The 24,109-nt window shown below is 37.8% G+C and overlaps 1 protein-coding gene across 1 annotated transcript in view; it reads left to right on the top strand.

Annotated features, from left to right (window-relative positions):
* Positions 1-24,109, top strand: part of FHL5 (four and a half LIM domains 5) — a 58,675-nt gene that overhangs the window by 15,992 nt on the left and 18,574 nt on the right. The window contains exons 2-3 of the mRNA XM_070376578.1: positions 22,327-22,497; positions 23,288-23,462. Coding sequence (XP_070232679.1) covers positions 22,339-22,497; positions 23,288-23,462 — 334 coding nt within the window. The 5' untranslated portion in view covers positions 22,327-22,338. The remainder of the gene's footprint in view (positions 1-22,326; positions 22,498-23,287; positions 23,463-24,109) is intronic.

The following is a 24,109-nucleotide window of genomic DNA, read 5'->3' as shown; positions in this document are numbered from 1 at the left end:
CTGCCAAAATGCCAAATGGGATGATTAGAGTAGTTTTATAAACTGGTTCTTTGACTTGTCCATGCAAAGGTCATGAAAATGATCAACTGAGAGTTAAGAATTTCGAGAGTGAGTGGAAATTGTGTTCCTATGAAAAGGGGCACTTATGCCTTACGGTCAGCCCTCAGTGGCGGACTCCTGGGATTGCCACCCTCACCCATGGTCTGTGAAGGACCAAGGAGAATCCCTACTAGAGGTTCACAGGAATATAAAGGCAGCAGTGACTATTACTGTTGAAAACAGAATTAAAAGGTCCAAAGAGACATCTACTCCAAACCTGTATCCACCTATTAAACTGTTGGTAGACTTGCAAAGACAAGACGTTTGCTACCCTCTGACTTGCCCTACCAGTTCAGAGGAAAAGAAAGAGTATCCAGTGTCTCCTCCTTAGAAATTAAGGGAAGATAGTTTATACCTGGCATGCTTCTAGTCTCTAGAGATTCATAAGGATGCCTTCCAACAGAATATTCAAAACGGGAGGTACTTCAGCTTATTTTCTTGATCTTGAGTCATCATCACTTTCAGTAAAAAGTGACTGTAAGTTTTATCTGAGACACTTTAAAAGATCATCCAGTAAGTGCTGGACACTTTCAGGCTCCATGTGGAGTGCAGAAATGAGTAAGATAAAGATACAAAGTTAAGTGGGTCTCTGGAAGCACTACTAAGAACAAAACTAGTGAAGGTGATGGAATTCCAGCTGAGCTAATTCAAATCGTAAAAGATGATGCCGATAAACTGCTGCACTCAATATGCCAGCAATCGGGCAAACTCAGCAGTGGCCACAGGACTGGAAAGGATCAGTGTTCATTTCAATCCCAAAGAAGGGCAATGCCAAAGAATGTTCAAACTACTGTACGATTGTGCCTCGTTTCACATGCTAGCAAGGTTATGCTCAAAATCCTTCAAGCTAGCCTTCAGCAGTACATGAATTGAGAACTTCCAGATGTACAAGCTGTGCTTAGAAAAGGCAGAGGAACCAGAAATAAAATTGTTGACATTCATTGGTTATAGAGAAAGCAAGGGAATTCCACAGAAATGTCTAATTCTATTTACTATGCTAAAGCCTTTGACTGTGTGAATCACAACAAACTGTGGGAAATTCTTAAAAAGATGGGAATGCCAGACCATCTCACCTGCCTGAGAAATCCGTGTGCAAGTCAAGAAGCAACAGTCAGAACCGGCCATGGAACAACAGACTGGTTCCAAATTGGAAAAAGTGTACATCAAGGTGTATATTGTCACCTGCTTATTTAACTTATATGAGGAGTACATCATGTGAAATGCCAGGCTGCATGAATCACTAAGCTGGAATCAAGATTGCCAGAAGAAATATCAACAACTTCAGATATGCCACCCTAGTGGCAGAAAGTGAAGAGGAAGTAAAGAGCCTCTTGATGAAGGTTAAAGAGGAAAGTGAAATGGTTTAAAACTCAATATTCAAAAGTATTCAAAAAAAACTAAGATCATGGCATCTGTCCCATCACTTCATGGCAAATACAAGGGGAGAAAGTGAAAACAGTAACATATTTTCTTTTCTTTGGCTCCAAAATCATTGCGGACAGTACTGTAGCCATGAAATTCAAAGACACTTGCTCCTTGGAAGGAAAGCTATGACAAGCCTAGATGGCATATTAAAAATCAGAGACATCACATTGCCAACAAAGGTCCATCTAATCAAAGCTATGGTTTTTCCAATAGTCATGTATGGATGTGAGAGCTGGACCATAAAGAAGGCTGAGCTTCTTTGACGCTTTCAAATTGTGATGCTACAGAAGACTCTTGAGAGTCCCTTAGACTGCAAGAAGATAAAACCAGTCAATTCTAAAGGAAATCAACCCTGAGTATTCATTGGAAGGACTGATGTTGAAGCTCCAATACTTTGGCCAGCTGATGTGAAGAACTGACTCATTGGAAAAGACCTCAGTGCTGGGAAAGAGTGAAAGCAAAAGGAGAAAGGGGCGACAGAAGATGAGATGGTTAGATAACATCACCAACTTGATGGGCATGAATTTGAGCAAACTCTGGGAGACAGTGAAGGACAGGGAAACCTGGCGTGCTGCAGTCCATGGGGTAGCAAAGAGTCAGATATGACTCAGTGACTGAACAAGAACAAAGATACAGTGCTTGCCCTCGGTGAGCCCACATTATGGTCATAAGGAGTACAATGACCTCCTCCTCCTCCTCCATCATTTACAATAGGAGTTAGAATATAAAAATCATCTAAGAGAAACACAACTTGTAAATGTAACTCATGTACTTTACATATACATTATAATGTAAATTCATATATCTTAAAATGCAAAAATGTCTGCAGCTTTAAGTTAATACTTGAAATAGAACTTGTTGATAGATTCTATTTCAGAAGGCCCAGAAAAGAGCTCCTCTTCCATCATTATGTTTTATGAATTAGAAGAAGGTCATAAACCAAAAGAATCTATAATACACATTAATGCCAGGATACATAAAAACCAGTATATTATATGGTTAGACTTGTCTTATTCTCAGAAAAGAACTGTGTGGTTGATTGTGAACTCTTACTTAGTGCCCTCAGTTAAATGACTGAAAGTTCTTCTTAATTTGTTTAACTGGAGTTGTCATTTTTAAGCCGTTTTTTGACTTAGAAAACTACTTTATAGGGTCTATTAGATAAAGGATACATTTATCATTTTATATTGGCCACTTTCCAAATAAAGCATACTCTTCACTTCATTGGAGAGTTTCTAATATTATTTTTCATCAGAATAGAAGTGGTTTCTCATATTTTAAAACATATTTATTGGAAGAAAAATCACGGAAAGCATTTTTTGCTCGATTCTTCTATATTCTGAGTAGCATTACTTTTAGGTTTTCATGATTACATGGAGTTAAGATGCATTGACCAGACTGTTGTGATTAGAGCACTCAGCTCATCTTTCCTAAATTTCTGGGTCCATGGTTATTACCCTAACCTGCTCTCAAGCCACTGTGTAAAGTGAATATGCTTATCATCTTCTTAAGGTGAATTAATTGAGAAGGATAGAGTTTTCTCATTACTAATTATGGAAGGAAATTAGAGTTTATTTTAAAACACCAAGAAATGAAAAGAGCTGTTTTGGTTTTATAGCGATCAAATCACAGTGTCTTTATAACACATGACATAGAACTCAAAAATTGAAGGAAAAAAGGTACAAAAGACATTGCATTTCCTGTCTGATGAAGCACATTCCACTAGGCCATAGAAAAATTCTCCTGTGATCTTGTAAATTCAAATACCTGGCCCTGTAAGGAATTCAGCTGACTAGCATGTGTTAGAGATTCAGTCCTTCTAGAGTAGACTTAGTTTCTACAGTGGCAGGTCACACTTCTTGCTAAATATACTTGTATTTCTCAACAGATGCAAGAAGCAGCAGGTAGAAACAGTGTTAAGTAGACAAATCAATGAGTTCCCTCCCCAATGCTGAGAAAACTACTCCGGCTCAGATGGGGTTTCCCTGGTGGTGGTAGAGGTAAAGAATGCCCTGCCAGTGCAGGAGACATGAAAGATGTGGGTTCAGTCCTTGGGGCAGGAAGATCCCCTGGAGCAGGAACTGCCAACCACTCCAGTATTTTTGCCTGGAAAATCCCAGGGACAGAAGAGTCTGACCAGCGATGGTCCATGGGGTCTCAAAGAGTCAGACATGACTGAAGCAACTTAGCACAGCATGGCACACAGAGCTCAGATACTGACAGTAGATGGTGAGCATGAAGAAGATGACCTCAAACAGAAAAGAAGACCAACCAAAGCAAAACAAAACAGAACCAAAAAACTATCACAACTACTATCTTCAGTATTCCATACAGTACTTGAATTTTTCAAAAAGCTTAGAAATGGGTAAAGGAAATATTCTCTAATATTTACATCAGATCTGGAGTTATGTTTTGATTAGAATCCACTTCCAGGAAATGAGGTTGATTTGGGGGATTCACAGGCAGGAAATACCCTGCCACTACCATGTGCAGACTCGATGTGAAACACATTTACATAAACTACCACATTTAGTTCAGTCCTTGTATATACCGGGATTCCCTGGTGGCTCAGAGGTTAAAGCATCTGCCTGCAATGCGGGAGATCTGGGTTCTATCCCTGGGTTGGGAAGATCCCCTGGAGAAGGAAATGGCAACCCACTCCAGTACTCTTGCCTGGAGAATCCCATGGACGGAGGAGCCTGGTGGGCTACAGTCCACGGAGTTGCAAAGAGTCGGACACAACTGAGCGAATAGTCTAGTCTTGTATATACCAAACCCCAGCACTAAATGAGAACTCAAGACTTTGAGGAGATCCTCAGGGAACCTAGGAACAGTATTTGCTCTTCCAGAACAACTTTCACAGAAATAACAGCAAGTTGACAGGGAGTAGAAGGGAAGACAACCTATACCTATTGAAATGATAGTGGTTCCTTCAGGATAAAAACTGAGACAAGCCTAATGATGGATTTAAAAGCAGAAATTTGGTATTTCAATAGGCAGAGGCCTAGATAATGCAGTTTCACCTTAAAAGTGGTATTCTTTATGTCTTGAAATTTTTCTTATATCCCAGTGAGGAAAAGACTCAAGGATGGTATTAAAATCATGTATTTTTAAGAGCCCTACTTTTTCTATTTTGTAAAGAATATAACATTTGATAAAATATGGTTATTCTTACATAGTACCATGAACTACATTTTACCTCTGTGTCAGTAATAGCTGCCATAACTACATGATTTTGAAAGTAATCCCTCTAAGAATACAAAGCAGTTGTTTTCTTTGTTAGTATCCACAGAACAAATTAACCAGATGGAAAGCTCTTGTCAGCTGTTTTGTTTCATGGGAGAGCAGTGGCATCAGCTCTCAGGAGAATTCTCATTTGACCTCTCTACACAAAACATTCAGCTTCCAACAAACTGAGCTTGTGAATACACCCCTAGAGACTAATATCAAACATTCCACCACAATTCTATGATGCTTGTTTTAGGTTATTTTTGATTAATGGCCTGAAGTTATGGCTTTAGTTATTTTTAAAATTGTTTGTTGAGTTTTCAAAAGTAGTGTTTGAGGGGTTATGAAAATAGCCTCCTTCTTCAAAATGGGAGCTACAGTTATAATTGCACATTTTCCATCAAGTCGAGTATACCTACAGCCAACTCACTCATGCCTTTTCCATCCCAACCTCACTTGATACTTCAGTGGGACCATATGCTGCTAATGATGTTCTCATTTCATAGTTAAGGAAAGTAAGTGCCAGAAAGATTAGATTGTTTCCAGCACTCATTTCTATGCTAGGGCTAAAGCAACTACTGCAACAAACTATAGCCTCTGCATTCCAACCCAGTATTCTCTGTATATTATGTGTTGGGTTATAAGGAAAAACCAGATAATAAAGTATACACAGGTCTACTCAACTCCACCATCAGAAGTAGGAAAAGAAACAAAGGAACAACCTAAGAGTATAATTTTATTAGTTATTCTAACTCCTTAGTATTTTCAAATCTGAGAATTTAAATTTTTCTACTGTCCAGTTCAGTCGCTCAGTTGTGTCTGACTCTTTGCGACCCCATGGACTGCAGCACACCAGGCTTCCCTGTCCATCACCAACTCCTGGAACTTGCTCAAACTCATGTCCATCGAGTCGGTGATGCCATCCAACCATCTCATCCTCTGTCATCCCCTTCTCTTCCTGCCTTCAATCTTTCCCAACATCAGGGTCTTTTCCAGTGAGTCAGTTCTTCGCACGAGGTGGCCAAAGGATTGGAGTTTCAGCTTCAGCATCAGTCCTTCCAATGAATATTCAGGACTGATCTCCTTTAGGATGGACTGGTTGGATCTCCTTGCTGTCCAAGCAACTCTCAAGAGTTTTCAGCACCACAGTTCAAAAGCATCAATTCTTCGGCACTCAGCCTTCTCTGTAGTCCAACTCTCACATCCATACATGACTACTGGAAAAACCATAGCTTTGACTAGATGGACCTTTGTTGGCAAAGTAATGTCTCTGCTTTTTAAAACACTGTCTAGGTTTGTCTATGACAAACCTTCAAAGGAATAAGTGTCTTTTAATTTCATGGCTACAGTCACCATCTGCAGTGATTTTGGAGCCCCCCAAAATAAAGTTTCTACTGTAAAACATCTGCCCTAGTTTACACAGACTGTGAAGGATATATTTCTTCATATATCCCACTTAACTCCACCCAAGTTCTGTCAAATTCAGTCACTCAGATAACACTTCAGTGTAACAATACTTCAGCTAACATCACAGATTTCAGAAGACAATGACCTTGGAATCTTGGTAAAGACATGATTTGTCTCTGAAAATCATATTCACAGGCTGGTGCAGCTTCCAACAGAAAACTGAAGTATCTGATCATAACAGTTCCAAAACTGTTAATGGAAGCTTACTGGTACCCACAGTTTAGAGAGGAAACCCTTTACTAATATCAATAGATTAGCCACCTTCTGCTGTTTCCTTGATATCTTCCTCAGCTGGGATTTAAAGGGCATTCTAGCTGACTTCTTCAAAGAAAGTAAAAGGGCCCTCCTTGCCATAGACAAGAAGCTTCCTTGGAGCTTCACCTTCTGTTCCCTAATCTCTATCTCAGTCCTTGGATATATTTGCCAAAGATATAATAGATATGAATTAATTTACTATTGAAGTCAACATATGCAAATTCTTAACTTTTTTATTCTTGAACCTTTATCTTTTATGCTGTTGATAGAATCCTCTATGTTTTCATTAGGACTTGTCTTGGACTCCAAGCTCATGGGAAATAGGAAGTTTTCCATTCATTCATTTCTTCAGTCATAAAGCATGTGCTGAAGCCCTGCTGTGCTCAGACATGAGACACACAGAAGCAGGCATCATCCCTCCCTTGAGGAGCTTAGAAGTGAGAAAGACACACAATACAAATGTGGTGAAAACCCACATATGTATGAACTAATGAGAGCAACTTCTGTGTCCTCAGAGATCTGAGAAAGCTACAGAGAAGGATTTTTAGCTGGACCTTGAACCATGAGGAGGTGGACAGGGTAGGGGCTGAGAAGGAGAAGATCATTGAAGATAGAAGAAAAGTCATGTGTGAAGGCTCAAAGGTATAAAAAGACATAGTGCATTTGAAGAATAGGGAGTCACGCATGCATACTAAGTCGCTTTAGTCGTGTCCAACTTTTTGTGACCCTATGAACTGTATTCCGCCAGGCTTTTCTGTCCAAGTGATTCTTCAGGAAAGAAGAATGGAGTGGGTTGCCATGCTGTCCTTCAGGGGATCTTCCCAACCCAGGGATCGAACCCAAGGCTCTCATGTCTCCCGCATTGGCAGGCAGGTTCTTTACCCCTGGGTCATTGGAAATGGCTAAAGCATAGGTGAAGGGTTGGGGTGTGTGTGTGTAGTGTGTGATGTGCAGTGTGTGTATGTGTGTACCACATGGCCCAAGGTTAGGGAAGGGATAAAGAGACAGTGAGAAAAGTAGACAAAGTAGTAAATGGTCTCTATGCTAAGTAATGGACTTGGTTTTATAGTCAAAGAAGTTGTCATGTTTTTCTCCAGAGAAAGGAGATGACCATGAGTCTGAGAAAGAATTTTCTTGAGCATTGTGATGTTCTAGAATTCCCAGGGAAACTGATCTTATTTAGAGAGCTAAAGTCATCTAGTAGAAATGTGCTTGGTTCCACTCAATAGAATGAGAAAATTTTAATAATATCTTCAATTCTATGTAAGCCACTATTGTCCATCAGAGATATAAGGGGCGGGGGGTGGGGGGCATACACAATGATTTAAGGAATGCTTCTGAAGTGGAATCCATAAGATATGGTATGGCTTCCTGATGGCTCAGTGATAAAGAATCCGCCTACCAATGCAGGAGATGCAGGTTAGATCTATGGGTCAGATGCAGGTTGGAGAAGGAAATGGCAACCCACTCTAACATTCTTGCCTGGAAAAATCCTGTAGACAGAGGAGCCTGGCAGATTACAGTCCCTGGGGTCACAAAAGAATCAGACATGACTTAGCAACTAAACACCACCACCACAATAAAGATATGTGGTGGGGAACAGGCAGGGAGGGAGGAGAGAGTAACTGAAACAAGTGCATTGGCAGACAAGCTGCCATGGTTATACATGTATCACCATGGTTTCTGTAACTCGTTATAGAGCACAGAAAAATATACTTCGCTCAATGAGGCTTCCAAAATGCTCTGTACTGACCATCAGCCCACTACCTGCCCTCAGAGCAACAATTCAAATTAAAATACTAAATGGGGAAATTAAGCCCAGGTAAATTCATCTCAGTTCAAATTAAGATTCTTCATCCACTTTTAGTCTTCATCCAAGCTCTATATATCAATCACACGTTTCAAAGACTTCAGTGTTTTGAACTAACATTTTTCAAGATCATTTTAATATTCCTTATGCCCTTTGGATTTAAATTCTTTCAACTTCTTTCCTAAAGAAAAGCAGAAACAGATCTACTTTACAGAATCAGTGAAAGACTGGAATGGGCAATTGAAGCAGTCATGCAGCACTCCCAGATGAGCAGAGATGTATTAGCACAGGCTGAGTAAGGCTACTATGAATAACCAGATGAAGATTAAGCCAGAAAGTCCAGCAAACTTTGAATTAAAAAACAGTGCACTTTGTGGATGAATCTAGAATCTGTCATACAGACTATAGTAAGAAAGAGAAAAAACAAATATCATATATTAATGTATATATATGGAATCTAGAGAAATGGTGCTGATGAACCTATTTTCAGGGCAAGGGTAGAGAAGAGACATAGGCATAGATAACACAGTGGGGAAGGAGAGGGTGTGACGAACTGAGAAAGTGGCATTGCTATATGTGCACTACCAGCCCCCTTGGTGGCTCAGATGGTAAAGAATCCGCCTGCAATGCAGGAGACCAGGGTTTGATCCCTGGGTTGGGAAGATCCCCTGGAGAAGAGAATGGCAACCCACTCCAGTGTCATTGCCTGCAGAATCACGTGGACAGAGGAGTCTGGCAGGCTACAGTCCATGGGGTCACCAAGAGTTACACACGATTGAGAGACTAAAACTAACACATTTCAACTTCACCATAAAAAATAAAAGCCCTCTCTTTTGAAGTTTGTAATCTCTAACAGGAAAGCAATAAGACAAAGCTCATGTCTGATTGCCAAGTAATAAGATGAATCTCGTGCACACTGGAACCACGTTTCGGCTTTGCATATTCATGGTAAATGAGTACTGAGAGAGAGAAAACTTTGTCTCTGTCTCCTCCCTTTTGCATCTAAATGGTCCCTCCCAACTCAGTAGGGGGCCATGGTGATTTGATGACCACTTTGTACATGCTTATTTGGTCTATGTATTCCTAGCAAACTTTATGTAAAATATCAGTACAGCATTTGGATGTATAATCCTCTGTCTTGAAAATGTATATAACTGCGTATTAGACTTGTAACAAGTGGGACATTCCTCAGAGTTTCTGACAGTTTATCTCCTAGGTTATCATTCTCAGGTTGGCTTAAATACAGTTTCGTTTTTCTTCTTGAAAAATACATAAATTAAATAAAATGATCACCCTGAGCAACTGCCCTTTGAATCAGCCCTCAACTATCCTCATATCTTCCCTGTTTGGACAATAAATTCTATAAGCACCATTAGCATGCAAAAATATCCTCAAGATATTGCCACATGCATCTGGATTACTTCTCTGTCGACAAAAAGAATGGTTTAATATATTATAATACTTCTGCACATTTACCACCCCTTTTTTAACTATTAAAAATGAAACAGATATATATAAAAGAATATTTCTGTTATATGCAAAGTATAAGAAATAATTTTGCTTAAAGAAATCAAGTATTTTCTATATATTTGAAACCCTGACACTTCCCAATTCCAATCTAACTCCAGAAGTTAATCTTAAACTGAATCCTGATTTTTGTGTTTATCATCTCTGCTTTAACAGCCTTAATAATATTTTTTATGTTTAATAACATAATATATATTTATTATAATTCCAAATAATCAACTTGGGCTGCTTTTTAACTTTATAAAAATGCAATCCTGGTGTATGTACTATTTTATAACTTGTTTCACTCAATATTGTGAAGTTCATCTGTATTAAGGAGGGCACCTGTAATTCATCTGTGTTTACTGCTGTATAGCAGGTGCTATATGACCATACATCTATTAATACTTATTTATCCACTTTTCCTTTGATAGATTTTCAGAGTTTCCTGCTGTTAGGGCTACTGTAAACTGCGCCATGAGCATTCTCCCAGGTGATCCCTGCAAGGTTTATGATTCACACACTTAGGCAAGAAATCACTGAGTCATTTGAAAGGCACATGTTCACCTTTACAATACAATGAAAAATTGCTTTTCAAAGTAGTTTTGTCCATCCATATTTGAGTTTTATTTCAGTGTGTGAGTTCTCATTGCTCCTTATTCTCACTAACATTTCGTATTTTCAGAATCGATAGTTTTTTCTGACCTTGTGAGTATAAATTATCTCATCATTTGCTGAACAGGTCAGTTCAAATTTCACTGAGTAGATTGAGCTTCCTTTAAAATATTTTAGAAAGAATTTTTGCTTATGTATTTTGCCTATTTTTCTATTGGTTTACCTTTAATTCTTATTGATTCATGAGAATGTTTTATATATCCTGCATTGTAATTCTTTGTCGGTTATATATGTGGCAAATATCATCCAATAATCTGTTATTCTGTGGCTTGTCCTTTCAATATTAATAGTACCCTTCAGTGAGAAATTTTTAAAAGTATCAATCTTTTTGTTTGTAGCTTGTGCTTTTGCATCTTTCTGAAAAACTTTCCCTAACCTGATCATAGAAATTTACTACTGTATTTTAAGCTTTTCTTTTATGTTGATGATAGAACTGTTTTCAATATGGTGTAAGGTAGGACCCAATTTAGTTTTTTGACATGTGAATAACCAGATACTTCAGTACCATTTATTGAATACTTTTTCTTTTACTGAACTATTACTGTATGTGTGTAAATGTTTGATCTGATTTTCTATTACATTGCACAGATCTTCTGGTTTATCCAGTTCTAGTACTTTGCCTTAACTTCTTTAAGTTTTGGCTTTCATGACAAGCCCTCCTACTATCAAAATTTTTAGATATATTGTACTACATTTAATACAAGTATAATTTTTATTATTTTAAAACCTTTTAAACATTGTATTCCTGGGGTATAGAAATTCTGTGAGATTTATATATTGGTTTTGTATCAAAGAACTTGCTAAACTCTCTTTCAGTGACTGTTAATGAGACTGAACACAAGTTCATGTTTATCAGTTATTTGAATATCCTCTTTGGTACAGTATCTATTTGAGCTTTTCTCTCCTTTATTGGATTGTCTAGGTTTTTTTCTAATTGATTTGTAGAATTTTTATGTGTTCTGGATATGACTCTTTAGTTGATTCTTGCATTGAATACCTTCTCTGACACTTTGGCTGTCATTTTCACTCTCTCTGTGTCTTTTGAAAAATTTGTTGCTGTTCAGTCACTAAGTCGTGTCTGACTCTTTGGGACCCCATGGACCGTAGCCCACCAGGTTCCTTTGTCCATGGGGTTTTCTTGGCAAGAATTCTGGAGTGGGTTGCCATTTCCTTCTCCAGAGCATCTTCCCAGACCAGGAATTGAACTCACATCTCCTGATTTGGCATGTGGATTCTTTACCACTGAGCCACCAAGAAAGCCCTTTGAAAAATAGTGGTTCTTAATTTTAATGTAGTCTAATTTATTAAAATTCCCCTATTTGGCTGTTACTCTTTCCACCTTGTTTACGAACTCTTTCCTTGTTACAAGTTAATGAAAACATTTTCCTATATATTTTGAAAGGGCTCAAAGACGAATAATACCATCACAAAAGTAAATTTTGAAGTCCATCAACATAGTATATCTTTATACTTCTTTGAGTTTTATGTTCCTTCAAAGTAGTCTATGTAGAGGTTTCCCACATTCTTATTAGATTAAAATGTAATTGAAGGTCTTTTAATTATATCATAAATTATATATTTTTAAAATTTTCATTTTCTCTGTGTTGCTGTAGGAATACAATTGATTTTTATACATTTCACCCAGCAACGGATAACTCCCTTGTAAATTCTAATAATATAGAATTACTTAGATATTTTTCGCACAAAAATCAGTTACCAGTAAATGAGAGTGTATTTGCTCCTTTTCAATTCTTATATTTTTTCTCATCTTAGCGCATAAACTATAACTTTCAGTATAAAACTGAACAGAAATATAATCAAGGACATTCTTTTCCTTTTTCTGATCTCAGTAAAAACTACCAACATTTGCCAGTAAGAATAATATTTGCTGTATTTTTTACTGCATTGAGAAAATTCCTCTAATCTTAGTTTGCTAAGCTTTTAATAGTGAATTGAAGTAAAATTTTTTATCGAATGTCTTTTTGCATCTGCTAAGAATATGGGAAGCTAAGAATATGGCTTTCTGTTTTATTTGGTAAATGTGGTAAAATACAATGATTCTTTTAATTTTAAACTAAAACTCCATTCCTGGGATAAACTCAATTTATCATATTAACTTTTTCATATATCACTGGATTCAGTTAGTTACTATCTGTGCTAACTTTCTTGTAATTACTGCATATTTTATTATTAGTAGTATGATTGGCCTAAATATTTTTTCTCATAATGTTTTTAGATTTTGGTATCAAAGTTTTGGGCTTCCCTGGTAGCTCAGTGGTTTAAAAAAAAAAAAAAAAAAACCTGCCTGTCAATGCAGGAGATGGGAGTTCAATCCCTAAGTTGGGAAAATCCCTCAGAGAAGGAAATGGCAACCCATTCTAGTATTCTTGCCTGAGAAATCCCATGGACAGAGGAACCTGGTGGGCCAGAGTCCATGGGGTCACAAGAGAGTCAGATGACTTAGTGACTGAGACAACATCATCAAAATTTTAATGGGTTCAAAATTAAATGGATCATGTTTTTTGTTTTTAATTATTTGGTATAGTGTGCTAATATTATTGCTATTTCTTCCTAAAAGCTTAGTTAAATCCACTGGAGAAGCCATGTGAACTTGTATTTTACCTTGTATGTAGACTTTTAATTTCAAAGTCAGTTGAAATTTTATATTTCTTCTTGTTCACTTTTAATGTTTTACTTATCTTAGAAGTTTCCCATTTTGCCTAAATTTTCAAATTCTTTAAAGTTGTTCTATGTTAATATTTATTCAGATTCATCTACGTATTTATAATTTTGGTTGTTTTTCACCATCTATCTCTGAGCTTCAGTCAGAGCTCAGTATTCTTCTCCATGAAATATACTGTTAAGTATTTAATAAGGATGTGCTATTGATATATTCAGTTTCTGATTGTCTGAAAAAAGTCTTTTTTCAGACTATCAAAAGTCTATCAAAAGATAGACTTCTAGGTAAGCTCCCATTTTTTTCCCAGCCATTTTATTTTTCCATCATCTACCTTCCATTTTTTCTGTTGAGAAGTAGGTAACTTCTCAATTTATTGTTACTCTGAAAAGTAATATTTTTGACCTATTTTTAAGATCTTATTTTTCTTCAGTTTTTAATAGCTTTATCCAGAGAAGCCTACATTGTGTGTCTTCAGTCTGGGTGAGGTTCATAGTTTTTGCTTTGTTTTTTAAATTTGTAATGTGATGAATTTGTTAGCTTTAATAGATTGGCCATTATTTCCTCAACAAAAATTCTCCCTCATATTCCCACCAAAATATATAAAACAACTCCTTTTACATGGAGATAATAATATTTTTAATATAAATTTATTTATTTTAATTGGAGGCTAATTGCTTTACAATATTGTATTGGTTTTGCCATACATCAACATGAGATAATAATATTATTTGTAGATTAAATGGAATATTGAAAAATAGACTCCTAATCAGTTTCCTGTCTGTGGTGTATCTACCTTCCAATCCTGTCACTATTCCTAGATTAATTTTCACAGATCTCAGTTCAAAACACTTCACTCATCTATTCTCAATCATCAATGATTGTACCTTTTCTATACAAAAAGTAAGCTCATCTCTAATTTGAAGCTTAAGCCACTAATGATCTTACCCAGGCTACCTTTTCAAACTTGTCCTCCAATTTGTACCTTCTCATGGCCTACCAACCACTTCAAATAACTTACTTGCTGTTTTCCATTCAGACCTCACATATAGAGTCTAAACACCTTTCCTCCTAATTATGTTGGTCAGTCTCAATGCCCTTCCCCACATCTTCAGGAAAGGAGAGGTTTATGCAGGCTCAGATCCTGGGCTTCACTTTCTGACAGGTGGAGGTTTAAATCCTAGATTCAGCATTTTCAAGTGGTCTTGGCCTCTCTAAGCTTTGGTTTTTTTCACCTGCCAAATGGGAACCACAACAGTGGACCCATCCTACAGGACTGTTGTGAGGATTAATAGAGAATCTGCATAAAGTGGTTAACACAGTACTTGGCTCTCAAGAAACGCACAGAAACATTAGCTCTCATTGTTAGTATCTGAACAGTCCCTCCAAGGGTGGCAGAGGCTGCTCTCTGCCCACTTCAGTACCCAGTCTGCCCTGTAATCCAAAGGTCAGAAACTTGCTGCTGCCACCAGTACCACTGCCACGACTGTCTCTCACAGCCCCAAACCAAGCCCCTGGCCCCTGGAAAACCTGAGTCCAAGCATTCTGAGTGGTGGAAACCACACACCACTCTATGACTCAGCCCGCCAGCAGCAACAGCAGCCAGAACACGTCCTTCACTTCGCTTCCGCCTGCCCGTGTACACACCTGTTTGGAGTTAACAGCTAAATTTTCATCCTGAATATTAGCTGTAAGAGGTTCCAGGAGAAATCTCAAGCTGCCTGACCTCTCCAACCAGGAGGAGGATAGAACCAAGTTGGGAGAACAAATCCATAATACCTACCACACGATCCATTCAAATGCCATTTTCTCTAAGTTGTTTCTGAATTTTTCCAAGCTAAAAGTAATCCCTTTCCTCTTCTTAACTGGGGCTTTTTTATTCTCACTGGACTTTAGAACTTCCTGGGAGCTTAAAGATACTTGTTCTCCTTCCCTACCCCGCAAGAAATTCTGATTTCATTGGTTTAGGATACAGGTGCACTTTGGGGGAAATTTTAAAAATTCTAATATGCATCGTGTTTAGAACCATTGCTCTAAATTATTATGAATTTTCATTTCTCCTTATCACTTCCAAATTTTTGTTTAGTTATAAAATGTCCTTCCTCTTTCTACTAGATTATAAGCTCTCTGAGGATAGAATTTGAGTCGTCTATTTTTACATCCTTCACTGACTTCTAGGTGATTACTTTGCAAATAAAAAAGGTTTACCTATTTATATAATGAATGAGTGAATGGTGTGTGATGCCCTGAAAACACAAGCATGTTAAAGATGACCTGCATGGCCTCAAGTCCCTGCCTTTCTCCTGCTTGATGTTCTCTGAAGTACACTTCTTGTGAATTTATTAATTCTGTTCAGCATAATAAAAATATAAGTGAGTATATTGCTCACAGCATTTGACTTCTAATCATTAACTCACCATATAACATTACTTGACACAAAATTATTCCTAGTTTTAAAAATAACATGTATCCAACAGCATTCTCACTCATGAAAGCTATGACCTTAGACTCACATCCTTTTAGGGAAAAATCTAAAATCTAAAGCAGAGAATTGGAAGAAGAAAGCCAAGTCCATCCATGACATTGAACTTCTGAGCTATTTATCTTCATAGGTTTTTAGATGTATCAGTGTATCTCTAAATCAGTCTCCTAAAACCTCAGGATACAGTGATAAAAATTCTGTAGTTAAAGTGTTGTGTAACTGAGGAATGACTTTGAAAGAAGTTTGACAAGAATATATCTAATCTTATCCCATTGAAAAGCTTGACATGAGTGTCTAATTGATATTGATACTAACATTTCTAAGTTTATGCCTAGAAAAGTTAAATGCTATCCAATTGGGATCCACTATTAAGATTTCCTATGACTCATAAATCAGCTCTGCTCAAGGATTTTAAATATTTGGAAGCAAACATTTTTAAATATCTTTGCCAAATTAACCCTCAGATGGGGGCTCCTGAGATAAGAATCACATGGTCCCTATCCCCTTTCCTACAGTTTTACCTGTTAGAAAATGATTGAAAACAAGCCATTTGGTCTGTTCTTGTGGGTTATGACCAACCCAGACAGCACATTAAAAAGCAGAGACATTACTTTGCTAACAAAAGTCCGTCTAGTCAAGGCTATGGTTTTTCCAGTGGTCATGTATGGATGTGAGAGTTGGACTATAAAGCAAGCTTTTTAATTGATGCTTTTGAACTGTGGTGTTGGAGAAGACTCTTGAGAGTCCCTTGGACTGCAAGGAGATCCAACCAGTCCATCCTAAAGGAAATCAGTCTTGGGTGTTCATTGGAAGGACTGATGTTGAAGCTGAAACTCCAATATTTTGGCCACCTGATGCGAAGAGCTGACTCATTGGAAAAGACCCTGATGCTGGGAAAGATTAAAGGCAGGAGGAGAAGGGGACGACAGAGGATGAGATGGTTGGATGGCATCACCAACTCGATGGACATGAGTTTGAGTAAGCTCTGGGAGTTGGTGATGGACAGGGAAGACTATCATGCTGCAGTCCACAGGGTCACAAAGTCAGACACGACTGAGTGACTGAACTGAACGGAATCATTATTAATTTTATCAGAGGTTCAGTCACACATTTGGTAATGCAGGAAAAAATCTTGTTAAATAGGCAGAATACAACATAGTAACATTAATAAGGTCATAAGTAAGTATTTAAGCTAAGAACTTACAATCGGTGCACCCCAGTATCTCCCCAGGTTATCTGACCAGTTTGTTCTGCACCAGTTGTTGTCTTTAAGGGAAATGATATATCAGCATTGTATGTAAAGTTCATCGAAGATGTTTCCATGTAAGAGGGTGAGCATGACCCTTTATGGGATTGAGAAAGAAATGTTGTCTTCTAAGGAGTTACATTGTTGGCACCAGAAAAAGAAAAACTGGTCTTTATGGCTGGGCAGGTATTTCTGCCACTGGGCTGGTCTGGATAATGCATAGTGCAGGTGTACATGGCACTCTGAGTTTGGATGGACTCCGGGAGTCGGTGATGGACAGGGAGGCCTGGCGTGCTGCGGTTCATGGGGTCACAAAGAATCGGACACGACTGAGCGACTGAACTGTGGGTACAGATTATTCCCTGATTATTCAGAAATAATAATGAAAGGATTAAAGAGGAGGAAAACAGCAAAAAAAAAAAAAAAAGTACAGAATTATGTTTAGGAGAGAATAAGGTAGTAAAACTGTGACCCAGTTGGAAAAATTCATACTCTTATATTTTTGCCTACCCCCAACCCTATTTAGAACTGTTTGTATTAAAGGTTCAGTTCAGTTTAGTCGCTCAGACACGTCCAACTCTTTGCGACCCCATGAACCGCAGCATGCCAGGCCTCCCTGTCCATCACCAACTCCAGGAGTCCTCCCAAACACATGTCCATCGAATTGATGATGCCATCCAACCGTCTCATCCTCTGTCATCCCCTTCTCTTGTCCTCAGTCATTCCCAGCATCAGGGTCTTTTCCAATGAGTCAGCTCTTCGCATCAGGTGGCCAAAGTGTTGGCATTTCAGCTTCAATATCAGTCCTTCCACTGAACACCCAGGACTGATCTCCTTTAGAATGGACTGGTTGGATCTCCTTGCAGTCCAAGGGACTCTCAAGAGTCTTCTCCAACACCACAGTTCAAAAGCATCAATTCTTTGGTGCTCAGCTTTCTTCAAAGTCCAACTCTCACATCCATACATGACCACTGGAAAAACCATAGCCTTGACTAGACGGACCTTTGTTAGCAAAGTAATGTCTCTGCTTTTGAATATGCTATCTAGGTTGGTCATAGCTTTCCTTCCAAGGAGTAAGCGTCTTTCAATCTCATGGCTGCAGTCACCATCTGCAGTGATTTTGGAGCCCAGAAAAATAAAGCCAGCCACTGTTTCCACTGATTCCTCATCTATCTGCCATGAAGTGATGGGACCGGATGCCATGATCTTAGTTTTCTGAATGTGCAGCTTTAAGCCAACTTTTTCACTCTCCTCTTTCACTTTCATCAAGATGCTTTTTAGTTCCTCTTCACTTTCTGCCATAAGGGTGGTGTCATCTGCATATCTGAGGTTATTGATATTTCTCCCGGCAATCTTAATTCCAACTTGTGCTTCTTCCAGCCCAGCATTTCTCATGATGTACTCTGCATAGAAGTTAAATAAGCAGGGTGACAATATACAGCCTTGACGTACTCCTTTTCCTATTTGGAACCAGTCTGTTGTTCCATGTCCAGTTCTAACTGTTGCTCAAATAGCTTTAAATAGTTGGAAGGTCTTCTTTTATCCTGAATATACCTGGGTGAAAATCTGTTGGCAAGACTTACCATTTCCCAGCTTTGGATGTAATCCCATGCCTTCTCTCATTGTCTTTTCTCCTTCCTTCCCTGCTAATCAAAATCCTTGTTCTCTTCCTTCCTTCCTAACAGATTTGCAAAAGATTAACTTCTTTAAAATCTTTCTAGGAAGGTCTTCTATGCTGTAGCTCCTCACTCCTTTCTAAAATCACTAAGAATTCTATGGTTCTAGTGGAATGTGTATCATATTCTATATGGTAACACTCCTGTTTAAGAAAACTCTATGTGGATGTATTCCTATACCCATAATTAAATGACAGACTTCATAAAAATGAGGACTGGATTTCTTAGTGTACTTTTCCCAACCAAAAATGAGAGAGTGAACGTTCAGTTTGTTCTATCTCAAATTATATTCACTATTACCAAGGTAAGAGCTAAGAGGGTCCAGACTTCTTGAGGGCAGAGAGTTCAGCTATTACTGAGTAGATATTTCAATACACATTGACCTGGACCAAATGCCTACTCGCACTGTATCATTCTATAAAATACAAAATTATACAGTTTTGAGATATTGGGCTGACTCTTTCACCCTCCCCAGCTTCTTGACACTGCTTTTAAAAAACAGGTGGAATAAGATGTACTTTCTCTTTTAAAAGAAACTGAGAAAAATATGGTCCATTTTGTTAAGAATTTTTATGGAGCAAGACTTAATATGTAATTATAATGGAGATGGGGCAGAACCGTATCTTCCCATATTTACATTTAGATAAGTATTTATATTCATTGATATATACTTCTATATTAATATTTATAAAATATTTAGAGATTTAGATTTTATATTTAGACAACTGATCACCAAATGAGGTACAAGTATGATTGTATTTAAAGTGTGGTTTAAAATAAAAACTTGAAAATCTGCCAATTTTGTGATCCCTTTGGTGGTTTATTCATTTTATAATATACTAAAAGCCTCACAAAATGGAAGTAGCCTGGGAGTTTCTAAGTTCTGAGAGGCTATGCTTCATGATGCTATCATACACATCTGCTGCTGTTGCTGCTAAGTCACGTCAGTCGTGTCGGACTCTGTACGACCCCATAGACGGCAGCCCACCAGGCTCCTCTGTGCATGGGACTTTCCAGGCAAGAGTACTGGAGTGGGGTGCCAGTGCCTTCTCCATTATACACATCTAAGACTAAATAAATACATGACTAATGAAAATGGCATTTTCCATACGAAGTGATGAAAGTTAAAAGTATATATTTTATTTCACTATTAAGAGATAAAACACTTGATCACTGTAAACATGAACAAAATTTGAGTTTTAAAATCTTTCAAGGGACTCACATTTATTTCCTCCTGTTTCCAAGCCCTCAGCAATCCTTTTAGTGTGTGTTGTATTTGTGTAAAAGGGACATTTCTATGGAATTAAGCAAATAGGGGATTCAATATTCTTCGCAGATAATTTTGGCATGTTCCATTGGGAACTTCTAGTCTGAATTTTTGTCCTTCCTTAGAAAAGACACACATGTTCCAAATCCTGTCTTTTCTCTGTTACTGAAGGTCTACTATATACAGACTTAATGACAGTGTACATTTAGCAAGACACTCAGCTGAAAATGTTACCATTAAAATAAAAGAAGGCAAACTATGTGGGAATGCAATGTAAATATAGTAAATAAAAACTAGCACTAAAAATTCTGTAAAAAAGCATCACAATAGTGGATTTTCTCATTTTGCTAAAATTGAAAAAGAAAAAAAACAAATTTCTGAGATGGAGAATTAGAAAGTATCTATAGTTCATAATATATTTATTTTCCAAGAAAATCAGTGGTACTGCTTTTGGTGACAACAAAAAACTCGTGTTTAATCCTAATTAATTGCCAACATCTGTTGGATCATAGAAAAAGCAAGAAAATTCCAGAGAAACATCTACTTCTGCTTCATTGGCTATGCTAAAGCCTTTGTGTGGATCACAACAAACTGCAGAAAATTCTTAAGAGATAGGAATAACAGAGCACCTTACCTGTCTTCTGAGAAACCTATAAACAGGTCAAGCAGCAACAGTTAGAATCAGACATGGAACAACAGAGTGGAACACTTTCACTTTTCATGTCAAGGCTGTATATTGTCACCCTGATTATTTAACTTATATGCAGAGGACATCATGAGAAACACTGGGCCGGATGAATCACTAAGCTAGAATCAAGATTGCTGGGAGAAATATCAATAACCTCAGATACACAGATGACACCACCTTAAGGCAGAAAACAAAGAAGAGTTAAAAGAGCCTCTTGATGAAGGTGAAAGAGAAGAGTGAAAAAACTGGCTTAAAACTCAACATTCAGAAAACTAAGATCATGGCATCCAGTCCCATCACTTCATGGCAAATAGATGGGGAAACAATGGAAACAGTGTCAGACTTTATTTTCTTGGACTCCAATATCACTGTGGACAGTGACTGCAGCCACGAAATCAAAAGATGCTTGCTCTTTGGAAAAAAGCAATGACAAACCTAGACAGTGTATTAAAAAGCAGAGACATAATAATTTGCCAACAAAGGTCTGTATAGTCAAAGCTATGGTTTCTCCAGTAGTCATGTATGGATGTGAGAGCTGGACAATAAAAAAAAAAAAAGGCTGAGTGACGAAGAATTGATGCCTTTGAACTGTGGTGCTGGAGAAGACTCTTGAAAGTCCCTTGGACAGCAAGGTGATCAAACTAGTCAATCCTAAAGGAAATCAACCCTGAATATTCATTGGAAGGACTGATGTTGAAACTGAAGCTCCAATTCTTTGGCCACCTGATGTGAAGATCTAACTCACTGGAAAAGACCCTGATGCTGGGAAGATTGAATGCAGGAGGAGAAGGAGATGACAGAGGATGAAATGGTCGGATGGCATCACTGACTCAATGGACATGAATTTGAGCAACTCTGGGAGATGGTGAAGGACAGGGAAGTCTGGCGTGCTGCAGTTTATAGGGTTGCAAAAAGTCAGACATGACTGAACAACTGAATAAAAACCTTTTGAAATCCATGGATTTTGTTAAATGGTTTTCCTAAATTTACAAAATAACTATAATTCTTCTCTTAACCTTGGCTTTATATTTTTCATTTTATAAAATGCTGCTGCTATTTTTCCTTCTGTGTACATGTTAGTTTAGCCCTAAAACTTTAAGAAGCCTATAGCTCTTTTCTACCACTGATGGTTTTGACTGCATGTCTACATATTGCTCAATGGCAGGTACAACAGTGTAGTTGGGGAGGGTGAAGCCACAGGTAAGAAGGATGTCTCAAGGGACCTTAGAACTAACTAATGTGCAGAAATCAAACCTGCATCTCTTAAGTCTCCTGCACTGGCAGGCAGGTTCTTTACCACTAGCACCACATAGGAAGCCCAAAGATTTGGGAAATAAAAGGATGGCATAGAAAATGACAATGTACTTGATTAGTAATTTCTATTTCAGTTAGGAAAAAAAAGACTTATTTCCATGGAACTCCACCTCCAGATCTCTACAACAAGCTAGTAAGTGATGACAGTTAGTGAAAGCTCTATCAACAGTTCATATTTATATCCTTGAGGTGAAACCACCCTATTTCAACAAATATCACTTTCTCATTGAATTCCACATTAGTGAATGATGAATACAAGATGTTTTTTCACACTCCGGCTGCTGGCTTGATGCATTTTGCTAGCAAAATACACAGGAACTGCCAAGATGGGAGAGTAGCCTTTCCTAAATCCCTCCAAGTGTCACCATGACTACAGCATATTTCCTAAACTGGTGGGTGTTCATATAAGAAGATATAAATCCATTCAAGTGCTTGACTCATGCTGTATTGGGGCTTTATAATTTGTCAAAAATTTTGCCTTTATGTATGTGAATTATTTTTCTATTCATAGGATTAAGGCAAAATGACAACTCCTCAATTTTATTGCCAATACTGCATGGCATCACTTCTTGGGAAGAAATATGTACTAAAGGATGACAATCCATACTGTGTTTCTTGTTATGATCGTATCTTTTCTAACTATTGTGAGGAGTGCAAAGAACCAATTGAATCAGGTTCCAAGGTAGGTTTAATTCACAGAATTATTGCATATGATCAGCAGAAAAATGTGTTGTGATTCCTATTTTTCTTTAATAATCTAAGGCTCTGCTACTAGATATAAGGATTTTCAAAGCTATCATCAATCAAGTTGATGTTCAAGGCACTATGCTCAGCACTGTGAAACAGAACACATGCTTTAATCCTTACAGTGATCTTGGAAGACAGTTTAGGATGCTAAAGATTAAAGAAGTTATTTGACCAAAGTTACACAGCTAAAGTGTTTTTTCTAGAATGACAAGAGTATAAATGACTAACTGCATAAACAATTGGAAGTATAAAGATTGAAAAACCTTTATTTCCTAACTTTGAATCAGTTTCATATTCATTAAAGACATTGTGCCCTGACACCTCTCATGCATATAGCCCGTTCCTACCAGAACGCATATTGTTGTCTATTTTCTCTTTTTTTTAATCTTTGCTTTAGGTAAGTAGTGTTGAGATTTTGTTTACTTAAATCTTAAACAGTAATAGGATGTTATCATCTAAAAATAAAAATCATCTCAGGAAATTGGAAGAAATAGGAGAGTCCCCTTATTTTCCATCTATCTTTTGTGACCAACCAAGGAAGCAGGCTCTAGCTCCTAATTGTGGCAGAGTCTCCTCTCTCCAGGTAATAGTATCAATAACATCATGCCCTCAAGCTAACAGCAAAACCTACTAGCACCAGAGCCCCAGAGTGTTTAGTATTGTCTTACAAAATGGCCTGTTTGATCATAAACACATTTAATTAACTTTTACTCTCTGTCTCGAAGGATCTTTGTTACAAAGGCCGTCACTGGCATGAAGGATGCTTTAATTGCACCAAATGCAATCACTCTTTGGTAGAAAAGCCTTTTGCTGCCAAGGATGAGCGCCTGCTGTGCTCGGAGTGCTATTCTAATGAGTGCTCTTCCAAGTGCTTTCACTGCAAGAAGACCATCATGCCTGGTAAGATCTCAAGGCCTTTTGGTCTACAACTGAAGCTACAATGCTTTAAATTAAACCCAAGCACAGGAAGAGTGTAGTGCATTAGTACCCCCATTCTCCTTCCATGGTTTCACTTTTCGTGGTTGTAGTTACCCAAGGTCAAAAATGTTCAGCCTGAAAATATTAACTGGAAAATACCAGCAATAAGAGTTCCTTAAGTTTTCCATTGTGTACTGTTCTGAGTAGTGTGATGAAACGTCCTTGCACCTGTTCCATGACATGAATCATCTCTTTGTCCAGAGCATCCTGCCCAGTAGTCACTTAATGACTACCTCAGTTACCAGATCAGACTGTTGCTGTATCACAGTGCTTGTGTTCAAGGAACCTTTATTTTAGTTAATAATGGCCACAAAGTGCAATAGTAGTGATGCTGGCAATCAGGTATGCCGGAAAAAAGCCATAAAGTTCTTCCTTTAAATGAAAAGACAGTTCTTAATTTAATAAGGAAATAAATCACATGCTGAGGTTACTAAGATCTAATGTAAGAAAAAATTCCCCATCCATGAAATCATGAAGAAGGAAAAAGAAATTTATGCTAGTTTTGCTGTCATGCCTCAAACTGCAAGTTACGGCCACAGTGCATGGTAAGTACTTAGATAAGATGGAAA

The sequence above is a fragment of the Bos mutus genome, chromosome 9, assembly GCF_027580195.1.
Source record: "Bos mutus isolate GX-2022 chromosome 9, NWIPB_WYAK_1.1, whole genome shotgun sequence".
NCBI lineage: Eukaryota > Metazoa > Chordata > Mammalia > Artiodactyla > Bovidae > Bos > Bos mutus.
The sequence above is the reverse complement of the archived record's forward strand: the minus strand, read 5'-3'. Positions and strand labels throughout refer to the sequence as shown.